The sequence below is a fragment of the Protopterus annectens genome, chromosome 7.part1 (genome assembly GCF_019279795.1).
Source record: "Protopterus annectens isolate FY-2018-M chromosome 7.part1, PAN1.0, whole genome shotgun sequence".
Lineage (NCBI taxonomy): Eukaryota > Metazoa > Chordata > Ceratodontiformes > Protopteridae > Protopterus > Protopterus annectens.
Window position 1 is genome coordinate 257,481,396 of NC_056740.1, and position 12,590 is coordinate 257,493,985.

At 40.6% G+C, this 12,590-nt stretch overlaps 1 protein-coding gene across 2 annotated transcripts in view; it reads right to left on the reverse strand.

The window, feature by feature from the left end:
• Window positions 1–12,590, reverse strand: part of MTMR10 (myotubularin related protein 10) — a 1,193,387-nt gene that overhangs the window by 1,110,779 nt on the left and 70,018 nt on the right. For both annotated transcript variants that reach the window (XM_044078705.1, XM_044078706.1), the window contains exon 2: window positions 3,454–3,511. In XM_044078705.1, the coding sequence (XP_043934640.1) occupies window positions 3,454–3,511 (58 nt within the window). The remainder of the gene's footprint in view (window positions 1–3,453; window positions 3,512–12,590) is intronic.

A 12,590-nucleotide genomic window follows, 5' to 3' on the forward strand; every position in this document is an offset into this window, starting at 1 on the left:
TACTCTCAATTCCTGAAGGAGAAGGAAAGACTGCTACTCTGCCTGAAAGGTGATCAGTAGGGTCTAGAACATGAAAGGAGGAGACCATGACCCATCATTTTCTTAACTATTCCTTTTCCTCTGCAGAGGATATAAGGTACCCTCTACTCTTTAATACTACCCTCTCAAATGAAAAAAGTGAAAGTGCAGTGATGCAAATTCTTGCAGTCACCACCAGGAGTCACCAATGCTCAAGCAACAGACATGGCGGCAGCCCCTTCCCTAGGAAGGATACCAGTCAGGTACTCGGTACTTCCCTTCCCAAGCAGGTACCCCAAAAACCTAGGATCATCAATGAGCCCTGGTAACTGAAATCACGCTAGCCAAACATCTGTAAGCAATGTCAATTGACTGCCTCATTCCTAAAGCTCATATATATTTTTATGACACTACCACCTTGAAAGATCTTTTCTCATCAATTCTGCATCATGCTATGTGAGGAACAAAAGCTGCATATTGACATCTTAAGTGTTTAGATTTTTTACGTTCAAAGTATATACCACCTCAAAGTATGCAGTTTAAGCTCACAGACTCTTAAAAATGGTTTGCCACTTTACATAACATTTCTGTGTTATTTTAGTGGCTTCCATTTCATTTGCTTTCTGTTCCGTCTCACAGACACACACACACACAGACACACACACAGACACACACACACACACACACACACACACACACACACACACACACACACACACACACACACACACACACACACACAGACACACACACACACACAGACACACACACCCCACAGATAGACCAAATGTTTAGATAAAAAACTTCCTGTTTTAAACTTGCAAAAGTGAATTCTTCCATGCAGATTTCTTGCAATTCTATCTAGTTGGGCTCAGCAAAGGTGAGCCTCACCATCACCAGATCAATTTATACGGTTTACAATAATGTGTACAACCCCTACTGGATTCTGCACTAATTCTAGCTGCAAACACTTCACATTATCTTTCAAGCCTTGCTAGAGTTCTTACACTATCTTTAGCAGAATTTGAAAGTAAAATACGAGTTCAGCTGCAAGGTCAGTTAATACAATGTTGAAGAACTTCCTCAAAGAACACATCATGTTTCTACAGCTCTCTGCTAACCATTTATCAGAGAGCTCAATGGCAATAATAAGCTACAACATGTTCAGAGGCAAAGACTAGGCTAGCTGTCCTTATGAGTCATTTCAAGCCTAGCCAATTTCACTTTCAAGGATGAGAATAAAACAGTGTACCTTGTGTCTGAGCTAAACATCTTAACCATCATACCCACCCCCAACCATTTTAAAATTTATCTGGCAAACAGAACACTCACTGTAGAATCTGCCAACCACACCTCCAACACTGGCACATTTACTGCTACAGTCCTACGGGGATCCATCTTAAGTACAGTTCTCTTCCCTTTATTCATCAACAACACTGATAGTTAATCACCCATCAAATATCGCTCTTTATGCTGATGACACTTCTCCACAAAAGTGACCCTTCCTCAACTGTACAAAACAGCTGGTTCACCTCAAACTGCCTTAGTCTTGATGCAGACAAAATGCACCTACGTAATTTGGTTATTCAGTCAGCAGAAATATATAAATACATCAGTATCACAATAGACCCAAATTTTCCCAACAAAGCTCATACAGACACATGCATATCTGAAGCCACCACTACAGTAAAAGCATCCTAAATGGTCAGTAACCACATTACAACAGAAGCCCAGAAGTGCTACGGCTAAGAATGACCTTATCCTACGATTGAATATGCATCCCTATTACTGCCCTCAACTCCTTCTACAATAACCAGCAGGTTAAAAAATACATGCAGTTCCATATGTAGGTTCATGAATTTCTCCAATAAGCTTGAATACCATTGTCTCACCCAACAGAAAGCTAACTAGTTATCAGTCTTTGCCAGTGATTACTTACAGCTTCTGCCCTTCACTTGGTAGCAATCTTCAGCTAAAATAATCTATAAACACCTTACAAGATGATAAAACCTTCATACGGCAACATCTTCCATTCAACCTCTGAAAGACTATTTCATCCAGCTGGAACTATCTTTCTTTCCCACAACTTCAAAAAAAACTGGAACTACAAAGAATTTGAGGAGAAAATCCTTGCACATCTAGACTCTACTTGAAAGCACAGCTGCTTTATGGACAAAAGTCTTGATAAATTTCCTCACCTCTAAACCAAGAGTCATGTTTAGCTTATTTCAAACTTATAAATATGAAAATAGTAAACTTTTGTCAATTGTACTTCTTTTGATCACGATATAAAAAGTCAGAAGGCAACAATACGTAGACAAATAATGAACTTCCAAAAAAAAAAACACTGCCCACTATGGCACCCAAGGACTGGGGAACATTAAGAAATAAAGTTGATAAAAAATTTTACAAAATAATAGGTCTATTTTCAGATACCACAAAATCCTTTTTGCAAAGGGGAGCAGTCATCTGCACTTACCTCCTCTCTAAACGCACACTTTACTCCAAAGACTGCTCAAACTTCAGGGCATCTAAAAAAATTATTTTCCCTAAAGTACCATGATCTGGAATTAGTAGCAGAAATATGAGAGACTAAAATGGGTTAACCTCCTATTTGGTGCAACGCTACAAAGATAAAATGTATTCATTAACGCCCCACCACCACCACACACACGTCCACACAAATGCCAAGTTCTGCAATCCGTTAAAGAAAATTTGGTCTCTTCCATGTTTATTATTTTATAAAGCACTCAGGTTAACATCTAAATACTTATCTCAGCCACTTTGTCACAAAGTTTACTCCACAAGTGAAAAACAGCTTAGCATATACTGACAATATGCTCTTAAACAAAAGCTAACTCAGCATAAACCATGCTTTCCAGCTATTTTCTTTTTCTGCCTACTAAACTGAGAAAATGAGCCCACACATGCACAAGGTTCCAACCACAAAAGAAAACCGATTAACAATTATTACATGTTATACCTATTAATCCCTAGGTGATAACACTGAAGACTTGTCAAGCTTTGCTATCAAGTTTCACAGACCATCATAAGGTTTATCTGAAGCAATTCTTCTATCAACTATTTCTGCTTCAAAGATTATAAAATGTTACGTTAAGCACATTCTCAAGTACCAATGTGCATTCCTATGCTTTGGTTTTACAATTCTTACCATTACCACCACCTCTGCAGTTCCAAATCATCACACCTGCACATAACATATGTTTTCTGGAAGCGCTTACTAATGTACAAGAGCTGCCGTCATGCTACAACTTTCTTCACCTTAGAGATGCCCGTGGACATTTTACAGAAAGTACGCTGTGCTTTGCTTAACTTAGTCCACCACAACGTACAATTTTTACTAAGAAAATTCACATCATTCATTAAAAATAGAGGTGAATGAAGAACATTCAACTAGCAAAAACACTCACTTACCGGGAAGCAGAACTGGTTCCAGCTTTGTGTTAAAAGGCTCCTGAACAAAATCTTCTTGCTGCAAATATTAAAATTACACAACCTGTCAATCAAAAAATAAAATGTCTTCTGACACAACTACTGCAGTAAATGTTTGTGACATTTTTTCACCTTTTTTTTGTTAAGTAGCTTTATAATGCTCATCAGAACTTCTGTGTTTTCAATGCATTGCCATTAGGGCACCCAATTATTAATAATTTGTAAACTCATACATTTTACATACTCCCCTAAGCAGCCACTATGAATGACAGCTACAAAAGTTCTGCCTCCTAATGCTTTGCTCGGCATCAGTACTATACTTCGATACTATGGCTACAGGTTTTACAACACAAAGCCTGCAAACCTAATAGATGAAAGTGAACTGCTGCACATTTCCTCTCCTCCTTTTCCCATGGCAACTGTGTTTACAAAATGTCACAAAGACAAGCTTCTTGAAGTACTACTGAAGAATTAACATAATTAGGTACCAGTAGACCCCATTCTCATGTTAAAATCATGACCACCGGCTGCCAATTACACAATAAATTGCAGAAGCCAAGACAAAGCCAGAGACTGGGGTCCATTATTCCTTTGAAATAACATCAGTCCTCCAAATGGTCTGTACCCTCTTGCTTTCTTTCACTCATACCTTCATAAATACCATAAGGAATTACAGTCACCAGCAAACAGTGTCTGGCAGTTCGATCAAAGGATTCAGGCTCTGAGCTGCTTTAAGTCAAGGGTGAATTTGATCCCTTACATCTCCATTTATCTGATGTGCGACTCTGGGCAAGTCACTTAACTAGACAGTGGGCCAAGAATTCCCATGAAAGGGGGACACTACGCATTACTTTATACACTGTACAAAGATTTCAAATACACTGTGCTTATTTAAAGTGTTTTGGCATAATAATGTTATTTAAAGTGTTTTGTCATGATCGTGCCAATGATGGATTTTGCACAAGTGGATCCATATTTGTTTGCCCCATTTTTTATTAAAAAGCTTTATAAACTTTTTATGAAATCCATGGCCCAAATAAATGCAGTGTTTCCCTGTGCAATATCATGCAAGATGGTTGTCCACAGACGTTTATGGATACCTTTCTGAGCATGCGCGACTTGCATCCATTAAAATCTATGGACTTCTTTCACTTTTTCTCTTCAACTGATAACATTGAGTTTAAAGATGAACAGTAAACTTCACCGCCGTGTGTGTGTGTGTGTGTGTGTGGGGGGGGGGGCTTTTTTTGTCAAATTCTGAAAACATTTGCCAATATGTGGATTGACACTTCATGCACCATAGTGACGTAACAAGTAAGTAATGAAAGAGTAAGAATCAGTTTTCCCAAGTCTAAAACTACCCTAACATAATAACCAATGCACCTACAAAAATGCTGTGAAACTTCCCGTCTTCTTGCTTTGAATGTAAAATTGTGCTGAAATTTCCCACCTTCTTTTTTCTCTGACAAACTCCCTATTCCCAAAAAAAAAGGTTCAGCTAACCAGGTCTACTCAGTCAATACCCAATAAGCAGTGGATAGGAAGGCAATGCATTATTAGTCTTCACCACTAATAACCAGTATTAACTTAGTGAGCCTGGTGAAGGGGTGGGGCAGCAGGCAGGGGAAGGATCAAATGGCTTAATATTTTTTTTTTTTGTGGGGCGAGATAGAGATGCAAAAGTAATGAAAGCAATATACTATAAATGTATGCACACTCCCAAAGTGTCAAGGCTTTTAAGTGACAAAGGCCGCAATACAATGACCTCACCACACTCCCCCAGCCACATACCTACTATGAAATCACTGTTGGCCAAAGGCCTTCTCTCCACGAAAGGTGGATCCACCCAATGCTGGCTCTCGTTTGGTTCTCTCTTAGCAATACTGGGAAATAAACAAGAATTGGAAAGGGGTAGGCAGTACAGGAGACCAATGGTACAGAATGCGAAAAAAAACAAAAAAATAATGTTCCTTTTGGCAAGCTCTACACCACAAAGGATGAGCTTATACTGTCTTCATTGCTTAAAGCCACAGCTTGAGTGAAAATTCCAACGTCAAAAGGCCATCCACAGAGTGACAGGTGACTAGGCAGACAAGGCTACTGCACTGACTGGAAGAGCTTTGGTAAAACTCCTGTTGGTCACAGCATAAAGTTTCTTTTTATTTTTTTATGCTTGTACCTACGTGTCTGACCATCAAACTTCTTCATGATCACAAAATGCACCCACTCATACCACACATTAGCTCAGAACCACTGATTTGCCATTCTCCAAGTTCAAACCCCTCTCCTGTCTACGGACTTGCATAGTCATGCCTGTCAAGCCTCTCACAGGAGAATAAGCTTCTACATATGCATACTGAGGGCTTGCAGGGCCAAGTAAAAGTCTCCATGTGCTGTCCATCACAAACTACCAATTTCCATACGGTGTCAGCAGTGCTATGATTTAGAGACTGGCTTCAATCCCCCCCCCCCCCAAAAAAAATAAAGAATGGATAACCTGGTATCTGCTGCTCACTCCAACCCTCCTTCTCTGGCTGCTCCAGTGCTGGGGTTCTAGTTTATTTAATCATACAGATTAGACTCTACAGCCTGTTGTAGCTGGCTCTACATAATCAAACTGAACAAAGGGATTGGGGGAGGGCTCTTAAATGTATATAAAACTGAATGTCCTACATATACATCTGTTTTCTTACATACTGGATAAAGCTACTTAGCTTATCCCCCCACCAAGCACATAAATGGATTTATTTTTGTCATAAGCATTCCAGCTTCCTCAATTCTTTTTGGTGAAGGGGGTGGGGAACAAGTCCAGACACTCATTCGTACTGCAGAATCCCTGGTAGAGATTGCACATCCAAAGGGAACAGGGCGGTCTTGAGAGGTTACATCACACAGGACCACATTACACATCTTTGCTGTCACCCTTTGCATGCTGTACCCTGGAGCTGTGAAGGGCAAATGCACAGGGGTCAGGGATTTAAAGTTACAACTCTACCCCAGGCTTAGAGATAATGACATAAAATACAGCTTAAAAAAAAAATCAAAAAATACAATTTTAAAATACCACCAAGACCACCAATCCAAGAAGTAAGAAATTTTAATGAAACACTTAGCGCCTTGCACAGCCTTCCAAGAGTAAAAACACTACAAAACACTCTTTACCTAAATACAGCATATTGCACAAGACAATTAATCAATTAAGCATACAATTTAAATCACATACTTCCAATTACATGTCTTGTTGAGTCCCTGAGGCTTCAAAGTACCATACTTAAAAATCAAGAGGGTTTCTTCTTTTAAAAGTTTATTTTTTAAGGAATTCTCTTGTGCAATATGCTGTATTTAAGTAAAGAATGTTTTGTAGCGTTTTTACTCTTGGAAAGCTGTGCAAGCCGAGGCACCAAGTATTTCATTAAAATTGCTTACTTCTTGGATCAGTGGTCTTGGTGGTATTTTAGAGATATGACATCTCTGCTCTCTGCTGTTCATCTCTCTCCTGCTGAAGGATTGAATGGGCTGGTTATTAGGACAGGGAAAAAAACAGCAGAGGAAATAAGTACAAAGGATCATGTTTTTCAAATTCCAGTACCTGACTTGCGACAATCTGATGCCTGTGCATAACCATCTCCTGTGAAACAGCACATCAGTGCTGCCACGGACACATACATACTAAGCTGCTCCTTTTCCATTTGTGACTTTTTCTACTGTGTTCCTGAGCACTGAGCTTAGGGACTAAAGAAAAGTCCAAAGGATGGAGCACTAATGGAACATTTCTTTTGAATGACAAATATAAGCACAAAGACTATTATTCTGTTCTTCAAATATAGTCTCCAGTCCAGGGAGAGTTATGGTGCTTCAAAACTGGCTAGTATTATTAACAGCTTCTGCAGTGCACCACATTTCAACAATCAGAAGGCATTTTTCTCCCGAGAAGGTTAAGTTAGAAGTTATGTACTTACCATTCTAGAGCTCCTCCCTCTTCCCAAAATGCAATGCTCTACCTTTCACTCCTCAGATCGAGATTGCTGTCTATGTCTATTGAATTAGAGAGAGAGAGAGAACAGAGAAGAAAACATGCTACGACAGAAACCTTAGCATCTCAGGCTGTCGTAGAGTTTAATATCCTACTAGAAGTAGGAAGGCTGGGGGGGGGGGGCTAGGAGGGAAGATGAGGAAGAATGAGGAAGGACAACACATATACCAAGTTATGGTAAGTACATAACTTCAGAATAGAAGGCTGTCCTCCTCATTCTTCCTCACTGAGAGAGTCCCCAGCTATGTAATTTTTGGAAGGCCCTCAAGGAAAGATGTGTGACAGCATCATCAAACCACAGGAAGGTTTGCTTCTGGAAACAACACTGTTTGAAAAGCGTTGCAAGAATATGAGTAAAGAAATGCGGCGCAGTGGTGCAGTGGTTAACGTTGTCGCCTCACAGCAAGAGGCTCTCCATTTCGATTCTTGGCTGGTGTGCCTCCTGTGCAGAGTCTGCATCTCCTCCCTGCGTTTCCTCAGAGTACTCCGGTTTCCTCCCACATTCCAAAGATATGCATCTGGAGTATTTCTCCCCAGGCCTCTGCTGAAAACTGGCTCATTCCAAGTCGGACTTTCTTATTTTATTTATTATTTGTTGACCAGGAAACAAGTTATAGAATGAGAGGTATCAAAACAAAGTGTAATAGAGGGGTTGGGAACTGAGGGGAGGTCCTGGCAACTTTGGATCCAAGAGCCTCCAAGACAGAAACAGTAATGGAACTCTCTCTTTACTTTTTAGTCCCTAATGGAACAGAAACTTAAAAACCTGCCTTGAAGGTCATAAAGTAATCATTATAGGACCTTCATTACCTTAAACTGCCAGACTAAGACAGCGCAGAGTAGAAAAGCAGTTAGTTGACTGCCTAAACAGCTAGTCCTGAAGGTCGCAGAGAAAAATCACTGCATCTTTAAGGGGAAGGCTGCAAAGAAAGGCAGTAAGAAAATCAGAAGCCTGCTAACGGAAGGAAGGAAAAGAGATAGATGTCTCAAAAAAAAAGAAGGAAGTCACCAGGCTTTCAAATACAGTAAAAAAATTCAACACACTTTAGTAAGAGTTTGCTGGTAATAGAAGTAGAGTGTTATTCACTGCAGAAAAAGAGGCAGTTTCAGAATTATGTACAGTAGTAGAACTCAAATGAAGCAAGCAACAGAGTAAAACTCCGAAGCGAAAGTGTCACTTTGAAATACACAGGTTACCATTACAAAAACAAAGAACACCCACAAAAAAGAGAAAACAGTAACTTAAAACCAAGACAGAATGTAAAGGGTAAAGAGGGAGGACACAAATCAAAGGAAGTCCTAATTTTCTAATCAGAAAAGACTTAAGCATAACAAAAAGCCCGCCAAAGAAAAGGCTAGATATAAACAGGAAAAAAAAGAATCTAGCGGCTAGCAGATGTAGAAGGAGGAAGAAGAATTAAGTAGTAACCAAGAGACCTGTAGACAGGGAAAAAAAGTATATAATTATATACAAACAAACCTTCTAAAAGCTTGAAACTTGAAATCTTCTGTCTGACCACACCGGCGGCAAACGAGATCTGAGGAGTCAGGGGTATAGTGTTGCATTATGGGAAGAGGGAGGAGCTTAAGTCTAGGATCTGAAGTCTGGATGATGCAGCAGTCTCGGACCCATAACCCATCAGTGAGGAAGAATGAGAAGGACATCATATCAGCAACGTGATTTTATGCACTTACTGTAGAATCCATTAAATGGAAAACCCTCCTTAATACCTCTATACAACAAAAGCTCCATCAGCGCATGCCCCTAGACTTCAAAACACAGCAAATTTAAAGGTCGTCGTATGCACTCTTCAACTTACAGGGTGGATCCTTGTCCAACCAGGTGGTTGGATCCTGCCTGAATTATCCTGGCCAGATATTTTCAGGAGTATTCAGTCTCATCTACTTTAAAAAAGGCCTTAAGTTACCACGTCAGGTGACCATTATGGAATATAAATCATGAAAATTAGCATCAAATCACTAGATTTCTGTGCGTGTGTAATGAAACTGAAAAAGTAGCTGGAGTGGAACCTGACCATGACTCTAAAGCCTTTTATTCAGACTTCAGGAAAAGACACAGCATGGGACTAATTTCATTACCTATCTGGCAGTCTGAAAAAGGTCTACTGAAATCAGTGCTCTACCATGGAAAACAAATAAAGTTGCACAGCTGAATGATCCCCTTGTTGGAATACAACAATGCTGTTATTAAATATCTGTTCTGATCTCTCAGCAAGATCCAACACTGAGAACCATGGGATCTTCCTGGAACGCCCGTGAACCTGCTGTAGATTCTCACAGTACTCGGATAGTTCATTTCTTAGCTCTCAGGGCACATTCACAAAATTGCTTCGGATATTAGTTCTTTTGACAGTCTGGTTATTTTGTTTGGAACGTGTTTTAAAATCAATAAAGGATTTGGAACCTTAGTGCTAACCATCGTATTTTGCTGGTCGTTGTGGTTGTATACAGTTGGTTTTGACCGTGCACACTGTCCTTGCGAGGTATTTCAGTTGCATCTTCTTTTGACAGTCACCCTTAAAAAGTTCTACTGCGGGCTACTTTACCCACAGTGCATATGCTCTAAACTTGTAGATGTCTTTTTGAACAGGAGGTCGACAATATCATTCATAGGATGATGTCACCCAGTCATATCTCATCACTCATTTTTCCCCCTGCTGTTAACTAAAGGAAACTTGGATTCCACCCCTGAAAGAATGAACAGTTGTTTTCAGCTCAAGTTCTGCAAGACCAAGGCTGTGGCTATTTCTGTCACCCTTAAATCCTTCACAGCTTCATATCTCCACAAATAACCATAAGGACAATGTGATAAGTAGCAGCTTGTGCCTTTTGTATGAGGTGTAGCATTTATTTTGCATGAACAGCTACTGTTTCAGGACAGCTGCTATTAAAATTTTCTTTGTTCCCCTTTTTATTGCCTGAATCGAACACCTCGTTCTTCCAGAGAACCTTTTCACAGTAGTGCAGATTTCAGTTTCAGTGCAACGGTCTACCTGAGGCTTGACAATGGTGCCTAGAGCTGCAGAAAGTAGCATGCAAAAAAATTTACCAGCCTTCATGTAGCACGTGTTACAGATTTTACATCTGCACTGGCTGTCAGTGTCACTTAGATCTCCCTTTTTAGAAGTCCTAGTTCTCACTTATTTAGCTCAGCTCATCTAGAGTAAGATACTATAACAGATCTGATGGTACACTGCAGCCATCTCAGCTTCTCCCCTCAGACAGACAGTGACTTGGAGCTAGTGATTCCCAGATGGTATATTAACATTCAAGACTAAATTTCCTTTCTTCATTCTGGTCACCTTCTGTGGGATTCACTACTCTACTAACAGAAATCTGAGCCTCCTGTGAGGTTCTGCAAGGGGTGTCCACTACAGACTGTCATTTATCACTTGTGAAATTTTTAAGGCGTACAAATCTTGATATATCTGTTTTATTGCTTTTTTTGAAGCTTTTAAAATGTTCCATTTCATTTTTTTAACATTGCATCTTTTACATGTTGCAAGCCTAGGTACCATGACAATAAAAGTTCAACTTCCCACTGCATTGCCTTTATGAATTTCTAATGATTCCCACTCCTCTTTTTCTTAATGTACTGGAAAATATTAGGGTACAACCAAACACCCTAATAATGGACAACTTCAACTACCCCACCAATAACTGGGAAAACTACTCGTGTACCAACTCCTTAGCTCAACGCTTTCTGGAATTCATAAACTCCAATGCCCTGGATCAACTTATCCACACCCCCCACCAGGGGCAAGAATATCCTAGACCTAGTCATTACCAACATGAGTGACCGGTGTCCCACACCTGAAGTCAACTCCTCGTTGGTCCGATCCGACCATAAGCTAATCACCCTTGATATCCACATCCTGCCCCCACCCCATTAAGGAAACTACGGTAAAAAATTTCTCCAAAGCCAACTTCATGCTTCTTAAGACAGAAGTGGTGAACTTCATGACACCCATGCAGATGGACAATACAGTTACAACTGCTGAATCCTACACAAATGCACTCTATAAGCACTTACGAGTGCATGGATCGTGCTATCAAACGGAACCAAGACGTTATCCTCCAAAACAGGAAGCCAATCTGGTGGTCCCCTGCCATAAACAAACTGTACAACAGAAGGAAGAAACTGTTGCAAAAGAGAGTAAAATCCCATGAGTGGAGGAGCTCCTTGGTCAGCCTCAGTAAGAAGCTGAGATCCCTTATAAGATCCTCCAAAGTTAGCTACAAAAACAAAATTGCCACTAATTCTAAGGGCAACCGCACAGCATTCTATAGCTATGTCAAGAATCTTGATGGCAACACCCAGATCTGCTCTGAGTTGCAGCACAACGGCACAAAAATTACAGAACCAACTGATATTGCCAACATCTTGGCAGATAGGTTCAGTGCTAACTTTACCCCCCCACCCCCTAAAGAGCCCATAGCTATACAGGAAGAATGCAGAGTCCCTGTAATCACAACTACGCAGGTAAAAGCTGCACTCTCTAAAGTCAAAAACACAGCATCCATGGGACCGGACAACATCCCAGGCTGCGTTTTACACAAACTTCAGAACAAACTGGCTCCCCACTTAAGCACCATGTTCAATAATAGCCTCGCATCAGGCTTTATGCCCACTGAATGGTGCACAGCAACAGTTATCCCACTCCACAAAGGGGGAGCCACCACTGATCCTGGGAACTACTGTCCTATTAGCCTGATGAGCCTGGTCTGCAAGGCCATGGAACGTACCATCATGGAACTCATGAACACATTGGTAACCTCCAAACTCTGGATCCCTCCCAGTTCGGGTTTGTGAAAGGCAGATCATGCCTCCTGAACCGGATTGACTTCTTTGAGGCAGTCAACAACGCTGTAGAGGAGGGTAAGGTGGTTCACACAGCCTATCTTGACCTCACCAAGGCTTTCAACACCATCCCCCATTCTGAAATTATAGCTAAACTCACTAAACTAGGTATAAAGTCCTACGTCACAAGATGGATTGCCAACTGGCTCACTGACAGAACCCACACTGTAAAAGTTGCAGACTCCAAATCTGACCTCAACCCAG